General features: G+C 41.1%; 1 protein-coding gene across 1 annotated transcript in view; it reads right to left on the bottom strand.

Annotated features, from left to right (window-relative positions):
• Positions 1-14,623, bottom strand: part of BRCA1 (BRCA1 DNA repair associated) — a 67,323-nt gene that overhangs the window by 10,697 nt on the left and 42,003 nt on the right. Inside the window, exons 13-18 of the mRNA XM_036758028.1 lie at positions 11,690-11,883; positions 10,348-10,646; positions 7,895-7,982; positions 6,328-6,405; positions 5,341-5,381; positions 3,789-3,872 (exon numbers count right to left, since the gene is read on the bottom strand). Of these exons, the coding sequence (XP_036613923.1) occupies positions 3,789-3,872; positions 5,341-5,381; positions 6,328-6,405; positions 7,895-7,982; positions 10,348-10,646; positions 11,690-11,883 (784 nt within the window). The remainder of the gene's footprint in view (positions 1-3,788; positions 3,873-5,340; positions 5,382-6,327; positions 6,406-7,894; positions 7,983-10,347; positions 10,647-11,689; positions 11,884-14,623) is intronic.

Genomic DNA, 14,623 nt, shown 5'->3' with positions numbered 1-14,623 from the left:
AAGCTTGAAAATCCTCTATTTTGTTGAAAATCCATTATTTTGCCTTGAAGCATGATACTCAGTTTTGCTGGGTAGGTGATTCTTGGGTTTAATCCTAGCTCCATTGACCTCTGGAATATCATATTCCAAGCCCTTGGATCCCTTAATGTAGAAGCTGCTAGATCTTGTATTATCCTGATTGTGTTTCCACAACACCCAAATGGTTTCTTTCTGGCTGCTTGCAATATTTTCTCCTTGACCTGGGAGCTCTGGAATTTGGTGACAATATTCCTAGGAGTTTTCTTTTTGGGATCTTTTTCAGGAGGCAATCAGTGGATTCTTTTAATTTCTATTTTACCCTCTGGTTCTAGAATATCAGGGCAGTTCTCCTTGATAATTTCTTGAAAGATGATATCTAGGCTCTTTTTTTGACCATGGCTTTCAGGTAGTCCAATAATTTTTAAATTCTCTTTCCTGGATCTGTTTTCCAGGTCAGTGGCTTTTCCAATGAGATATTTCACATTGTCTTCCATTTTTTCATTCCTTTGGTTCTGTTTTATAATATCTTGATTTCTCATAAAGTCACTAGCTTCCACTTGCTCCAATCTAATTTTTAAGGTAGTATTTTCGTCAGTGGTCTTTTGGACCTCCTTTTCCATCTGGCTAATTCTGCCTTTCAAGGCATTCTCCTCATTGGCTTTTTGGAGCTCTTTTGCCATTTGAGTTAGTCTATTTTTTAAGGTGTTGTTTTCTTCAGTATTTTTTTTAGGTCTCCTTTAGCAAGTCATTGACTTGTTTTTCATGGTTTTCTTGCATCATTCTCATTTCTCTTCCCAATTTTTCCTCTACTTCTCTAACTTGCTTTTCCAAATCCTTTTTGAGCTCTTCCATGGCCTGAGACCAGTTCATGTTTTTCTTGAAGGCTTTTGATGTAGGCTCTTTGACTTTGTTGACTTCTTCTGGCTGTATATTTTGGTCTTCTTTGTCACCAAAGAAAGATTCCAGAGTGTGAGTCTGAATCTGAGTCTGTTTTCGCTGCCTGGCCATGTTCCCAGACAACCACTTGACCCTTGAGTTTTTCGTAGAGTAGAGAGTACTTTGTTCCAAGCTTGAGGGGATGTGCTGTTGTTTTCAGAGCTATTTCTACACAGCAAGCTCTGCCACACCAGCATTCCTCCCCCAAGAACTGCCAACCCAGACCAGACTCAGATCTTAAGCAGGCTCCCACTCTGATCCACCACTTAATTCCTCCCACCAGGTGGGCCTGGGGCCTGAAGCATCTGCAGCTGTAGTTCTGTAGCTGCACCAGCCCCACCACCTCCAGGGCAGTGGCTGAACTGCTAACTCCTTTCACTCTGTCCCCCCAGAGCTTTTCCCACTAACCTTCTCTGTTGTCTTTGGTGTTTGTGGGTTGAGAAGTCTGGTAATTGCTACGGCTCACTGATTCAGGGCACTAGGGCCTGTTCCACCTGGCTCCCAGTCTGGTTGGTCCGGGTGCAGCCCACGCTGGGCTCTGCTCCGCTCTCCTCTCAGCTCTGTGCGCCATAGACCTTACCCAGTGACCATCTAGGCTGACCTGGGCTGCAGCCATGCTTCCCTCTGCTATTTCATGGGTTCTGCAGCTCTATAAATTTGTTCAGAGCCATTTTTCATCGGTGCTTGGAGGGTCCTGGGGGAGAGCCTTAGGAAAGTCCCTGCTTTCCAGCTGCCATCTTCCATTCTTAAGTTCAGATAGATGTCATTTAACCTATTAAGGAATGGTCTATTTCTGTGCTTTTGAATGTTTTTAACATGAAGAGATGCTGTATTTTGTCATAAACTTTTCCTATATCTATTGACTAACCATGTGATTTTTATTATTTTTGCTATTAACACGATCTGCTATATTTTTAGTTTTCTTGATATTGAATCAACTCAGAATTCCCAGCAAAAATCCAACCCAATCAGAGTGCATTTTCCTTTTAACATGTTGTTGTAGTCTCTTTGTTTATATTTTATTCAACATTTTTGCATCAATATTCCTTACAAATATTGGTCTATAATTTTCTTTCTCTTGTTTTGTAGCTCTTTAGTATAGGTAACTCATAGTAGGGGTTTGGTAGACTCTTTCCTTTCCCTTCTTTTGAAAGTAATCACTCCTTTGCCTTTCTACTGAACCCCAAGCACAGATAACTTTGAGTCCAAAGCTCCTTCATAGATAGCTGCAGAAAACACTACCAGTCTCCAGAGGGAAGAGCCTGGTAAGTCATCATCTTCTTGTTTGATTGCTTGGTCTCCAAGGGAAGGAGCTCATATTACATTATAGAGGTGATTTCCCTTTAAAATTTCCCCTAATCATTATTAAAGAGTAAAATCTCTTTTGAAAATATTCGTTTTTGGAAGTTTAGTATACTGCATATGACAGATGCTTAATGTTTTTGAATGTTGAAATACATGATTTTTGAAAATTTGAAGGTACTGAAAATTAACAACATGTGAGAGGACATGAGGAACATTTAAAAATGACAATCCTATTCTTTTTTGCAAAAAAGAAAGTCTCCAGGGTGAAAAGGGTGTCATGCTACTCACATCATTCTGTAATGTACTGTCTACTTGCTCAAAAGGGACAATTATGAAAATGGTTTAAATCTCTACTCCTTCCTCCCTTTCCTTTAAAGCTAGAAAGAGCTGAAAACCCAACCAGAGGTAAAAATGAGCTGCATTTAGGCTATTACTTCAATGTCACTTCATAGCTTACTGAATGAAAAGGAACAACTCTACTCTCATTATAAGTGATGGATCCCATTTATAACGACTGTGCCACCTGTGTGAATGAAATACGTGCTCTAACACCACTGCCCCTAATGCCACCAGCTAGTGATGTCATGGCCTCAAGCCACTCAAAATACTCAAGTTCTATTTAGGTGCCTCGTCTGAGCCAAATGCTACGTGAAAAGTTTAATGATTGGATATTTTCAAATCTTATGCTTGGCTGACACTCGCTGACAAGGGCCTCTAATGAGAAGATGAGAGATTTGCAGTTTGAGCTCCTTGACAAATACATTTTTCTCTGCCAGGGAGAAACCACTGTGACATTTACCATCTTCACAGTTTCATCACTCTGACCAGCCACTTTCCATCACTGCCATCCAAAGGTCCCTGCACATGAAAAAAACCCAACTAGGCAGCAACAAAAGCAATGTTTCAGTTAAAGTGGGGGAGGGATCTGGGGCAAACTCAACCTTACACACAATGTAGTAAAGCAAAACAATTAGCCATCTTGTGCTGCAACTCTCTGGGGAGGTGGCATGAGAGGAAGCAAATGACATCAGCTCCTTTTCAGTGTTGGAAGACAAAAGTCTAAAGGAATAAATTGCCAGGGCTGAGTAGGTAGAATGGTTATTTCTGAGGCTAGACTGACCCTTGGATTTAATGCTTTAGGGCCTGACTGGTACTTATCTACTAGATCACTTCTTTGTACAGTGCCCTCTCTGTCACTGCCATTGTCTGTGGCTAGAGAAGGTGAGGATGTGCTCCAGCAAGGAGAGGGTCCATTCTCCAGTGTTAGGCTGTGAGCCCTCAAAAGAGACGAAACTAAGACCATGGCTGAAAAGCGTGAGCCAGAAACATAAGCCTTTGGCAACCCCAGAAGGGCAGGTGCCTTAGGTCAGCAGCACAGGAGAAATACCATCAGGCAGTCACCACGACAAAGAAGCATCTTCTAGGTAAGAACATCCACAGAGGAGTCTTTGCCATGATGGCTTCTTCCCGTGTATCTGAGGTGAAGTCATGGCACCTCTCTGGGGAGGGCTCTTCTCCAGTGGCCTTACCTTCATCCCCTGAGATTCTCTTGCTCTCTCTGGTCCTCGGTGGTTTCTTCCATTGATGACATCTCCTCTGACTTCAAAGTCACACTGTAAGAAAGAAAAGGACAAAGAAAAAGATGGTTCTTGGGCCTTCAGCAGGAAGTTATGTCACTTTTAGGGAGTTAAGCTTTCCTGGGCTGCTGTTTGTCCAAAAAGGTCACCAATTTGGCAGGACAGATGAAACGACTGGCATCTCGGCTACTGCAGTCAGTTCACGGAGGCAAATCTGTTGGCAAAAACTAGCAACTGGATTCCCTCCTTACTAGGACATAATGTATTTAAATTTCCAGCATCTATCTCTTCTTGAAATATTGCTTAGCATTTAGATTAAACTGATAATACTTTGCTGTGTAACGATAACAGAAATATTCTCTCATCTTTTAAATCAAATCGTATATTGCCATTCTAAACAGAAAAGGGTTTTTCATATTCCAACTGAGAAATTTCCATGGTTAATGAAACCTGGAAGACAAAATGGGCTTCTTTTAGTAAGGAGAATGGAAAGTTTGGGTTGGAGAAGGGAGCGAAAGAGTAAAGAGGGAGAGGTGAAGGCTTCTTGGTCACATTCAAACCAAAAAGTGCTAACTAGTACTGGGAGACAGAAGGGAGGCCAGATAACCTTTGCATTTATTTTTCTGATAAAGGAGGTAGTGTGACATTCAGAAGACCTGGGTTCAAATCCTCCCTCTGATGCTTACTACCTGAGTGAACCTGGGCAAGTTCCTCAATCTCCCTTGCCTAACTTTTCTCATTCGAAATATGAAGGGGTTGGACTATATGGCCTCTAAGGTCATCTGCTAAGTCTAGAGCAGTCATTCCTAGATTAGTAAAACAAGAGCACATGACAACTCTTTAGTCACTTTCATGCTCAGTCACAGAGCCCCCTGGACGGGCTGTACAAAGTTTTTAGCAGCCAGGTGAAGCAACAAAATGAGACTAATGGCAAATGAGCCTCTGTGGTTCTGTTCTGAAGCTATTCTTCCTCCTACAGGCTCTGCTATTTACCTGTCATTGTTCTCAGATCATCAATAGCAAATATTGTTCTGTGGTCATTTTATTTCTAAAAAAATTCTATTTGCTTATTAAAAAGACAGATCTTGCTTTAACCACAGCAGTGACGAGCTACTACTGCTACCCAGGAAGGTGTCCATGTGTACAGCCATATTGAACCTGTTTCTCTGTGACTGCCTCACCTCTCTTGTTCTGTAGTGCCCTCGCCTCCCTCTCCCAATTAAAGAGCTGTTCCTTTTGAAGTTCTGGAGAATGATGACAGATTTTCTGCTGTTAAAATATACGTTTCCTGACGGCAGAGAACGGTCATTTTCATCTTTGTATCCCCAATGCATAGCATTCAGTAGGTGCTTAATAAATGCTTGGTTGATTCTTCTGGGTCTCAACTCCAGGTTTCTACTTGTCCAGTATGTTCTCATCATTGTCACTACCTTTCACCAGGAAGACATTCAAACTTGTTGGCATAAGGCCTGTCTTTGGCTATTTTGGGACATCGAGAACCTACCTCAGGCAGCACCTTGCCTTCTTTAAAAGACTGCACCACCCCTGAAGAGAAGATCATAAAAAGAAGGGTCAAATACCACAGGAAAAAAAATGCTATTTCTGACAGTGATTTGGTCAAGAAGCATTTGAGGAAATATGAAGTGAGCAGAAGCAGGAGAATAGCACACAGTAACAACAATATTGTGTGATGATCAACTGTGAATGACTCAGCTCTTCTCAGCAATACAATGATGCAAGACAATTCCAAAGGACTCATGATGAAAAATGCTATCCGCCTCCAGAGATAGAACTGATGAACTCTGAATGCAGATCAAATCATACTATTTTTCACTTTCTGTATTAAAAAATTTTTTTTCCTTTGGGTCTGTGTCTTCTTTCACAACATGACTAATATGGTAATATGTTTTGCATGATTGAACATGTATAACCTATATCAAATTGCTTACTATCTCAGGGAGGGGGGACATGAAGGGAGAGAGAAAATTGGAACTCAAAAAAAAAAAAGCATGTTAAAAGTTGTCTTTATGTGTAACTGGGGAAAAATACTGTTTAAAAAAAAAAACATTCACAGAATACTAGCAGAAGGGATAGCATGTAACCCTAAAAAGCCAGAGATTTATAAGATGTATAGCAAAGATTCTTTCCTCAGGCATGGTTGCTACTTAATTCAAATGTTAGAAATTGCCTCATGCACATTGATTTTAGCCCAGTATCTAAAGAAAGCCTCCTTCACAGATGAAAATTGCTAATTGAACAGATTAGATACTATTAGTTATGAAAAGAAACCCATTTCCCCAACAGTGCCTGCTTATCTGAACAAAGCAATATACATTAAAGATAAAACCATTTTAGTATAATCATTAAAGGCCTTTTGGGTATTCAGACTCACAACTGTAGAAATCTCAGGTGTTAAAACATTAGGGTTAAAAAAAAAGGCAGAAAAATCAAAACATGAAGCGTAGAGGGATATGTGTTAAATTGTACTTACACAGAAAACTCACTACCCATTTCCTTCCTGCAATGCCCAAGAAATATTTCAGGGTCCGCTCACACACAAAGTCAGCATCTACATAGCAAAAACCATACAAGAAGTCAGTAGAAGTTGGCAACTAAGTCTGAAAGTCTGGCTATAGTGGGCTCAAGAGGTCCTAGTCCACCAGAGAATTGGCAATTCCACCTCCTCTGAGGAAGGAAGCAGAAGCCAGAGTCTGGACTATTATAGGAGTAAAGGAAAAAACATGGATCTCTACAAGTTGGATCCCATATAATGTATTTTCTGTATCCCAAAACTATTTAGGTATCTTCAAAAAAGTATTCAAAGCATGGCCTAGGCTGATACTGTTGCTCTATCTGGAGAGTCTAAATCTGTTTTAGTGGATGGTCATATCTACAATGAAGAAGAAATAATATGTGTGAAACTATAATGCTGAAAGGATAATCTAAGTAATATTTGCCTTCCCTTAGGACTTTGACCTGGAGATCCCTAACCCTTTAGCATTTCTACAAGGGGTACTTGGAAAATATGCCACTTGGAGGCCAAGGATCTCATGGTTCTCTCTTTTTCCTACATCAAGACTTCAGAAAGCAACAACTACAGAATAATTTCTGTTTATTTCCCAGTATTTCAAAGGCCTCTTTGAAGAACTAAGAAAGCTGTGGCAAAAACACTTAGGAGAAATGCATTTAATTAAACCTCAAGACATGACAGACAAGCCATCATCAGCAACAGCCCTTCCTCCTAAAATTCATCACACTTCTATTTTGTAAAGTTTCTTGTTTAACTGCTGACAAAGTGGATGGAATAAACAACTTCAAACACAGCCATTCTAGTGCATTAGCCATCTGAAAACTGGACAGTGCTGCTTGGCCTCCTTGAGAGACACACTAATACATGGTTTCATGATGACATATCTCTACCTTTTATCAAGTTCATAGGATCAGAGATCCAGGATAGGAAGGCACTTTAGAGGCCAACTAGTCCAGAGGTCAAGTGACACATCCAACATCACATGGGGATGAAGTGGCAGAGTCGAGAACTGATCATTTTCAAGATATCACAAATCAACTTTTAAAATTCTGTTCTATCATTGCTTTATCGGCCCAGTCTCTGAACCCATGTTAATAATTTTGTCTGGTAGAAAGGCTAATAGAATGACTTTTTAAATAAAATTATAATTTGTCAGCTATCAGAAGAGTAGGATCTGTCCCTCAGTTTATCAAAATTTATAAAATATTCAAGAGAGCAGCTTAAATCTAGGATCTTTAAAGCAAACTATCTGAGAACAAGAGCATTTAGAATCCACATTTATTGTGAAAGTCATCACAATAACAAACGTCTGTTTGAGTTTAATGGGACTGTGTCATAAACAGCCAATGAACCTGAATTTCAAGTAAATCTTGAGGAACTGCTTCCTAGAGCAGGAAAAATGAATTTTGACTTTTTAAGATTTCATCAACTATCTGTTGTTGTTCTTTCTTATTGAATTCCAAGACAGGTACTTCTCACCTGGAAGAGAGTTAACATGTTTTGTCAGTTCACAAAGCTCTTGGCATACCTGTTTTCATTATGACATGAGTGGTCCCTTCAGTAATTTGATTAGATAGAGTGCTCTGGGTTTTCCTGGCAAACTTCTGCACTAGCATCTGAAAGCAAGCAAAACACTGAATTACGTCAAATTGCCTCCAATGCAATATTAGACAGCTTTGAGCATTAGAAATCCTGGCTTTGAATTCGCATCAGTTAAGGGATAAAAAGATTTGCTTTCTAACATAGCTGAAGTACCAAAATAAACCTCAATTTAATAAAAAGTACAACTTAGAGGAAAAAATTCTTTAGTATTCCATCTCAGGAGACATGGAAAACACAAGCAAGATTTCAAAATGGCATTAATTTTTGTCTTTAAATAGCAGAAGTCACTTGATTTGCCTGAGACAGTTTCTTTGTATGGGGACACTCCACTATACTATAATTCAGATTTATCAGCCTATAATTTATGAGCTGCAAGAAATCCTGCCTTCACAGAAAGATGTGCAGTAGTTATGTCTGGCATGAAACCAGGCCTCTGATGGTTATATTAGAGTCACAATGATGCTAAAGGTCAGTGTCATAACCATCAGTTCCAATACATATAAAGAAAAGGATTGAGGGAAGAATCTCATCCTTTTCCCAAAAGAAAACTAGCACCTTCCAGCTATTCTCCATCAAGCACATAAAAGACAATAAATAGGCAATTTAAGAAATTAACCAGATCCATTTAATGCACAGTTGACATAACTGGTAACTCCTGTTTGGTAAATAACTTTGTTCACCAAGCACCATTATTTACTAGCCAATGCCACAAACACTACCATTTATGCACTGAATGATACTGTGACTGAGATCAGGTTATCTTCCTCCATGCTGTCAGACCATCCACACTGCCTCAGGGCTCAGAGAAAGGCTGACTTACAGGAGCTAATGATATCCTCCTTCCCCTTACTATTGCCCTCTGCCAGAATCATTAGCAATTCTGAACTGATTATTTGCTGAAATCCCTGCCATGAAAGTATTCAGTTAGAGCAGTAACTGCTGAAAAGATCATTTTAATGTGAGCTTCGGAATTAATCATGTGTAATACAGTCAGCTGCTTCATCATAAATTTGCTACACTTCAGCAAGTACGAATAGTGCTTAAAGTTTTCTTCTTTTCCTTTTTAAAGACAGCACGTAGCCAAGCCACTTGTGCACTGATCTGCAGCCCAGAGCTGCCGCTGGCAAGGAAAATTAGACAGTTTACAAAAATGTCTGAAATGCTGGGCCCTTAAAGCAAAGGGAACTCTGATATTTAAACAATGAGTTTTGGGCAGGGTGGGAAAGTGATGGAGGCCTAAATAAATACAAATGCCCAGGTATGAGCTTTCAAAACAAATGGTTTGTTGTATACGCTTAAAGACAGTCTGATGTTAGATGGTAAGAAAGTTATCACAAAGACGTCAGCCTGCTGCTTAATTATTGCTCCTAGGGTTGAAGGCAGTTCTGAAGCAGGCTTTTCTAGCCACATACAAAGCTGTATGCTGAGTCACTGGCTACTTGTAGAAAGGTTAGAATTAGAGATGGATCTTACCCTAGGGAAGGCCGCTACTAAGAGAGATAGGAAAGAATTACTGAATATCTTCCTTCAGTTCACAATAAACATTGCTCATCCATTGGACACTCAGTAGCTATCAGGGGCTTAAAGAAATATTTACTAAATTCTTTTAATTAGATGAAGTGATACCAATTATGCTAAGTTATAGGGAAGGTGAATATCCTGTATGTATCTGAATGTCATCCCCAGGCCAAGCAGAAATAGGGTAACTGCATCCTTAATATTTCAGTGGGTATTTTTCCACAATAGGAAACCATTCTTGCCTTTGGCAAGATAAGCTGGAAGAGAGGCCAAATTCCTAATAGCAGGGGGTTTTGCAGGGCAGAAATGACAGGGCAGACTGCTGAACGACTGTGTTACAAGGCAGAGGAAAGACAAATAAACATTGGACAAATGCCACTGTCTGGCACTATGTTTGGAACTGGGCTAGATTCAGTCAATTATTGCTGGGGAGCACAAAGTACACTGAGACGTGGAAAAAAAAAAAAAAAGAACTACCACCTGGAGAGAGGGGAGACACACCCATTTTCTACTTAAGATGAAAAGGTAAAAAAAAAAAAAATACAACTAAATAACTTTTAATAGCCCTGGATCATACCCATACAAAATCTAGTTGCTTTCTGCTAGCATTTGAAAAAGTGACTTGTCAAATAATGAACATGGAACCAAGAATCAGGAAAACAAAGCTGCCTAGCAGCTACTTTTCAGAAATCAACAATAGAAATGACATCGTATGGACTTGTGGCTGGCTTCCCAGGACCCTCCTGACAAAGGCTACCCTTTATCCAGGGCCCCATGATAATGCACTGTGAGAAGAATGTACTGGCACAGTTACCGGGGAAGCAGCAAAGCACCTGGTCAGATACACACTGGCACACTCACATGTTCTTTTGGAGTCAAACCTGATGCCACAAGGGACATTCTGAGGCTGCCTGTTCCTCTTTTGACCCTTTCTGAGGCAGAGGCTTCCTCCTCCAGCTGCCCCCTCACATTGCAAGCAGGAGTGTCAGGAGCAGAAGTGTTGGTGCTTTCTTCAGTCTGAAGTTGGGATGACCTCAGTGCAGAAGTTGAGGTGGGCAGGTTGAGGATATCTCTTAGGGTGGTATCCTTATTTTCCTGGGGGTTGCATTTGGTGTTCTCAAAGTACACTTTGGCTCCAAATTCTGACTCAGGGGCTGTTTCTAAAGAAGAGAGAAAAAAAAGTCTTGGGGGGGCGGCACGCGGGGGCGTCATTATAACCTGGAGTTTGTGTACTTGTTTTGTTTTCTGAAAATTGTATTAAAACATAATTGGTTTCCTTTGTAATTCTAGGTATTTTATTTTATGCATTTAAAAACATCATTCTGAGAAGCTGTTCATTGGCTTCACCGGACTGCCTGAGGGGTTCATGACACCAAAAAGGTTAGAATCTCTGGTCTAATCTAATCAACAGCAAATCGTTAATTGCACAAAGTAGGGAAAAAAGCCTACGAAGACAGGCTATGTTAAAGTTAAGAGGATGCTGCCATCTTTTTTTGCTCTTTTCTTCACCAAAGTACAATTAGTTTGTGCATTAGAGTCATCAGGCCTCATTACCAAATTAAAAACAAAACAGAACATTTCTAAAACCTTTTAAGAAAATGCTACTCCATCAGGAATTAAGCATAAAAACAGGAAATTTATGATAGCCCTAAAAAGACACTAATGAACATGGCCAAAAGTGGCATTTTTATGCCAAATCGCACCTTTTGTGCTAATGTGCTTTTTAGAATGAATTTAAAACTTTTTTGACTGATTAAAACTCTGATTTACAAGTCATAAAACTTGCACTCCATTAAAATGATTTAGATGTCATAAAATGTGTAGTTCATTGAGTCTCTTCCTCCACAGGAGAGGAGTGACTTTAGCTTTTTGGCTGTTTTTCCTCAGGAGGACTGCTTCTGCTAAGCTGGGACAATCTGGCTCACTCGAAGCAGTTTTCTTGCCTAATTGTCCAACGGTAGCATTTGTGCAGCCCCCTGACTGCTGAGCCCACCCAGGGGAGCAAAGGGCTAGACTTAAGACAAGTTCTTTTCCTTTTCTCTCATGGGCCTCAAACGGTAGGACTCTTAACAGCCAGGTCCTTCATGTGAATGCTAATCAACTGCACTGACAGAAAAAAAACAGATAGAGAATCTTGGTATGGAGTAAATGAGAGATGAAATGAGAGCCCCTCCCTGACTGAGAGGACCAGTCTGAACATTACCAAGGTTTGGTTTCAGCACGCAAGACTGCTCCTTCATCACACTTTGCTCCTCAGGTTGCCACTGCTGCTTTTTTTTCAGGGTGGCAATCCTACCAATCCCCTCTTCGGAAGAGGAGTCTACTTTCTGAAGAGTCTTGCAATGGCCAAGAGGTCTCCAGTCCCCAGTCAGCATTTGGGACTCCAAAAGGGAAGACCTAGAAATAAGGATGGAGGGGAAAGCCATCAGAACAGTTTCTGAAAGGGCTGATAATAGCTCCCTCTGGTCTCTATAGCAGCTGTGGCAGAATCAAGCAAGAGCCGTTAATGTCAGAGTATTAGGGAATGATTGGCAACAAGAGGGCTGGAGTGTCGGCATGGAAGCAACATGCCCAGATTCATGTTGCACGCCGACACGTCAAGGATGACACATGACATCTCCCTTTAGGGGGTTAGTGTGAGGCTCACTGCCTAACAATATGTCAGCAAGTTTCACCAAATTAACCACGACTGTCACTCACTCAAATCCCACAGACTCCACTCAAGTCTAAATGGCTTTGCTGCAATCACTTCTTGCAGGAGCACAAAACGGAGCTGATGACTCCTCCCAAACACTCTCCATAACTATACTTCACACTCAACAGCCAAGTTTACACCATCATTCCTGCTATCTAGCTCTTGTTTGCTCAGGTCTTTCCAAGAATGGCAGCCAGCTGTGAAACGGTGAGTTGGAGAAGCAGGGCCTACCAGTAAATTTTTCTATGATTCTTTTCCTTTGGGCCTGAATCAGGACTAGATGGCAATCAAGAACAAAAAGGTTAATGGAGCTTTGAAAGTGCTTCACCATCTCGGGGAAGGTTTTGGCTAACAATTCCAAGAGCAGGTCGTTTGGTCCTTGTATATTACTTGGTCTCTAGCTAGCTAGCTCAACTGCTTAAGCAATGGTAATAAGGCTTGGTCCCTACACAGGCCAGACAACATTGCTCTGTGCCCCTAGCTTTAAAAATGCATGCCATCAGTCGTAGGGATGAGAGGATGTGGCTAGATCAAAGCTAACCCATCATTATTCTAAGATCCATAATCAGGAGCATCGGCTTTGTACACACGGGACAGGGCAAATGGCAAAAGACTAGGAGTCAAGATCACTTGCACTGCCATTAATGAAGTGCAACCTTGAGTAAGCTGTGTGCCTCTATTTCCTCTACACAGTGGGGATATTATTATTATTCTTCATTATACCATATAATTATTATCCCCACTGTGTAGAGGATACATTATCTGTCCTATCTATAATAATGTAGATGATGAGATAATATATGTGGATGGGCTTTACACATAGTTTAAACACAGCAGGTGATCATCATCATTGGTCTGGAAGTGATGTTCTGAAATCTCCCCCTCAAAGCACTGTCCATAGGACCCACATATATTCCCTCCCTTGGCTGAAATGATCATCCCAAGGCAGAGGACAATCTAATTTTTATATCCAGCTTCAAGTTTGCCCCTGAGGTTTATTCTTGAATCAATCTCTCGCTACCTGCTGGACATTTCCACCTAAATGTCCCAATGTTATTGGAAACTCATGATAATGCAAAACTGAGCTCCTCTTCTCTCTAAAACGTGTGGGGCCTTTCAGTTTCCCGTTGTCTGTTGGTGGTACCACCCTGCCCCCTTCCAGGCAGCTAGGTTAGACTGCAGAGTTCTTTTCCCCATTTAATCAGGCGCCAAGTTGTGTGGAGTCCGGCTGTGCTATCTCTCACATCTACTTCTGCATCGCCACTGTTCTTGTTCCCATCTCTCATCTACTTTAATTGGCTCCTGTGCTGCTAATTCTGCCTTTACACAGTTAACAAAATGGTCTTCCCAACCCACAAGTCCAACCATGTCGGTCCCCTGCTTGAAAACCTTTGGCAGCTGCCTGCTGCCTCTGGGACAAACCACAAATGACTTCCTGCCGTGGCCCTTGAGGCTGCCATGACCTCACTCCAAGCTCTCCTTCCGGCCTAATTCTATCCTACCCTCCCTTCACATGCCAAACTGGACTATGAAACTGTGCCCCAATCTGATCTTCCTCTGTCCTGACTGAAATAAACTCCCTCCATGTCTGTTTAAAACCCTTCCTTCCTCAAGACCAAGGTCACAAGGGAAGGAAAGAAGTATTTATAAACCACCTACTATGCGCCGGCACTGTGCTAAGTGCTTTTTAATCAAAATTATCTCCTCTGATCCTCACAACAACCTTAGGAGATAGGTGCTGTAATTATTCCCATTATGCTGTTGAAGAAACTGAGGCAAACACAGGTTAAGTGACTTGCCCAGGTCATACAGTAAATGTGTGAGGCTAGATGTGAACTCAGGTTTTCTTGGCTACTGGCCCGGCTCTCTATCCAGTGTACCACTGCTGCCTTTCTGCTATTTCCTCTGGCTCTGCACTTCCAGATGGCCAAAAGGAGTTACTTCCTCCCTTTCCTCCTCCAATTTTTCTAGAACCCTTGGGACAAGATCTCTCCTTTACCTTAATCCTATTCTCTCTTGTGTTGCACTTCCTTGTGTACAATGCACACTGTACCGTCCATCAGCCATTGATCACCCCCTACCCCTCTTCCATTAGACTGTAAGTTCCTCGAGGGCACAGACTGTTTCTTTTTCCATTTTCATATCCCTGGGACCTAGTACATAGGAGGTGCCTAATGAATATTTGCTGACATGAATCAAGGGAATTCAGCATCTAAACTTATTTCTGGAAAACAGGAACTACAAGCAGGGTGTGGGCTGATCTATGAGGGGAGCCTTGTCACATCCTGCTACCAATCTCCAGCATTGTTCAAAATTTTAGTTCTGTTATATTTTATTCTATTCTAGAAAAGAGACAGGTCATCCAACTACATCTGGCTCATACCTTCAGGTACAGTTTAATATTCTTTCCTGCACAGTGGTTTATATTGTTTAAAACTAAAG

The sequence above is a fragment of the Trichosurus vulpecula genome, chromosome 4 (genome assembly GCF_011100635.1).
Source record: "Trichosurus vulpecula isolate mTriVul1 chromosome 4, mTriVul1.pri, whole genome shotgun sequence".
NCBI lineage: Eukaryota > Metazoa > Chordata > Mammalia > Diprotodontia > Phalangeridae > Trichosurus > Trichosurus vulpecula.
Note: the sequence above shows the minus strand (reverse complement) of the source record. Positions and strands in the feature narration are given on the sequence as shown.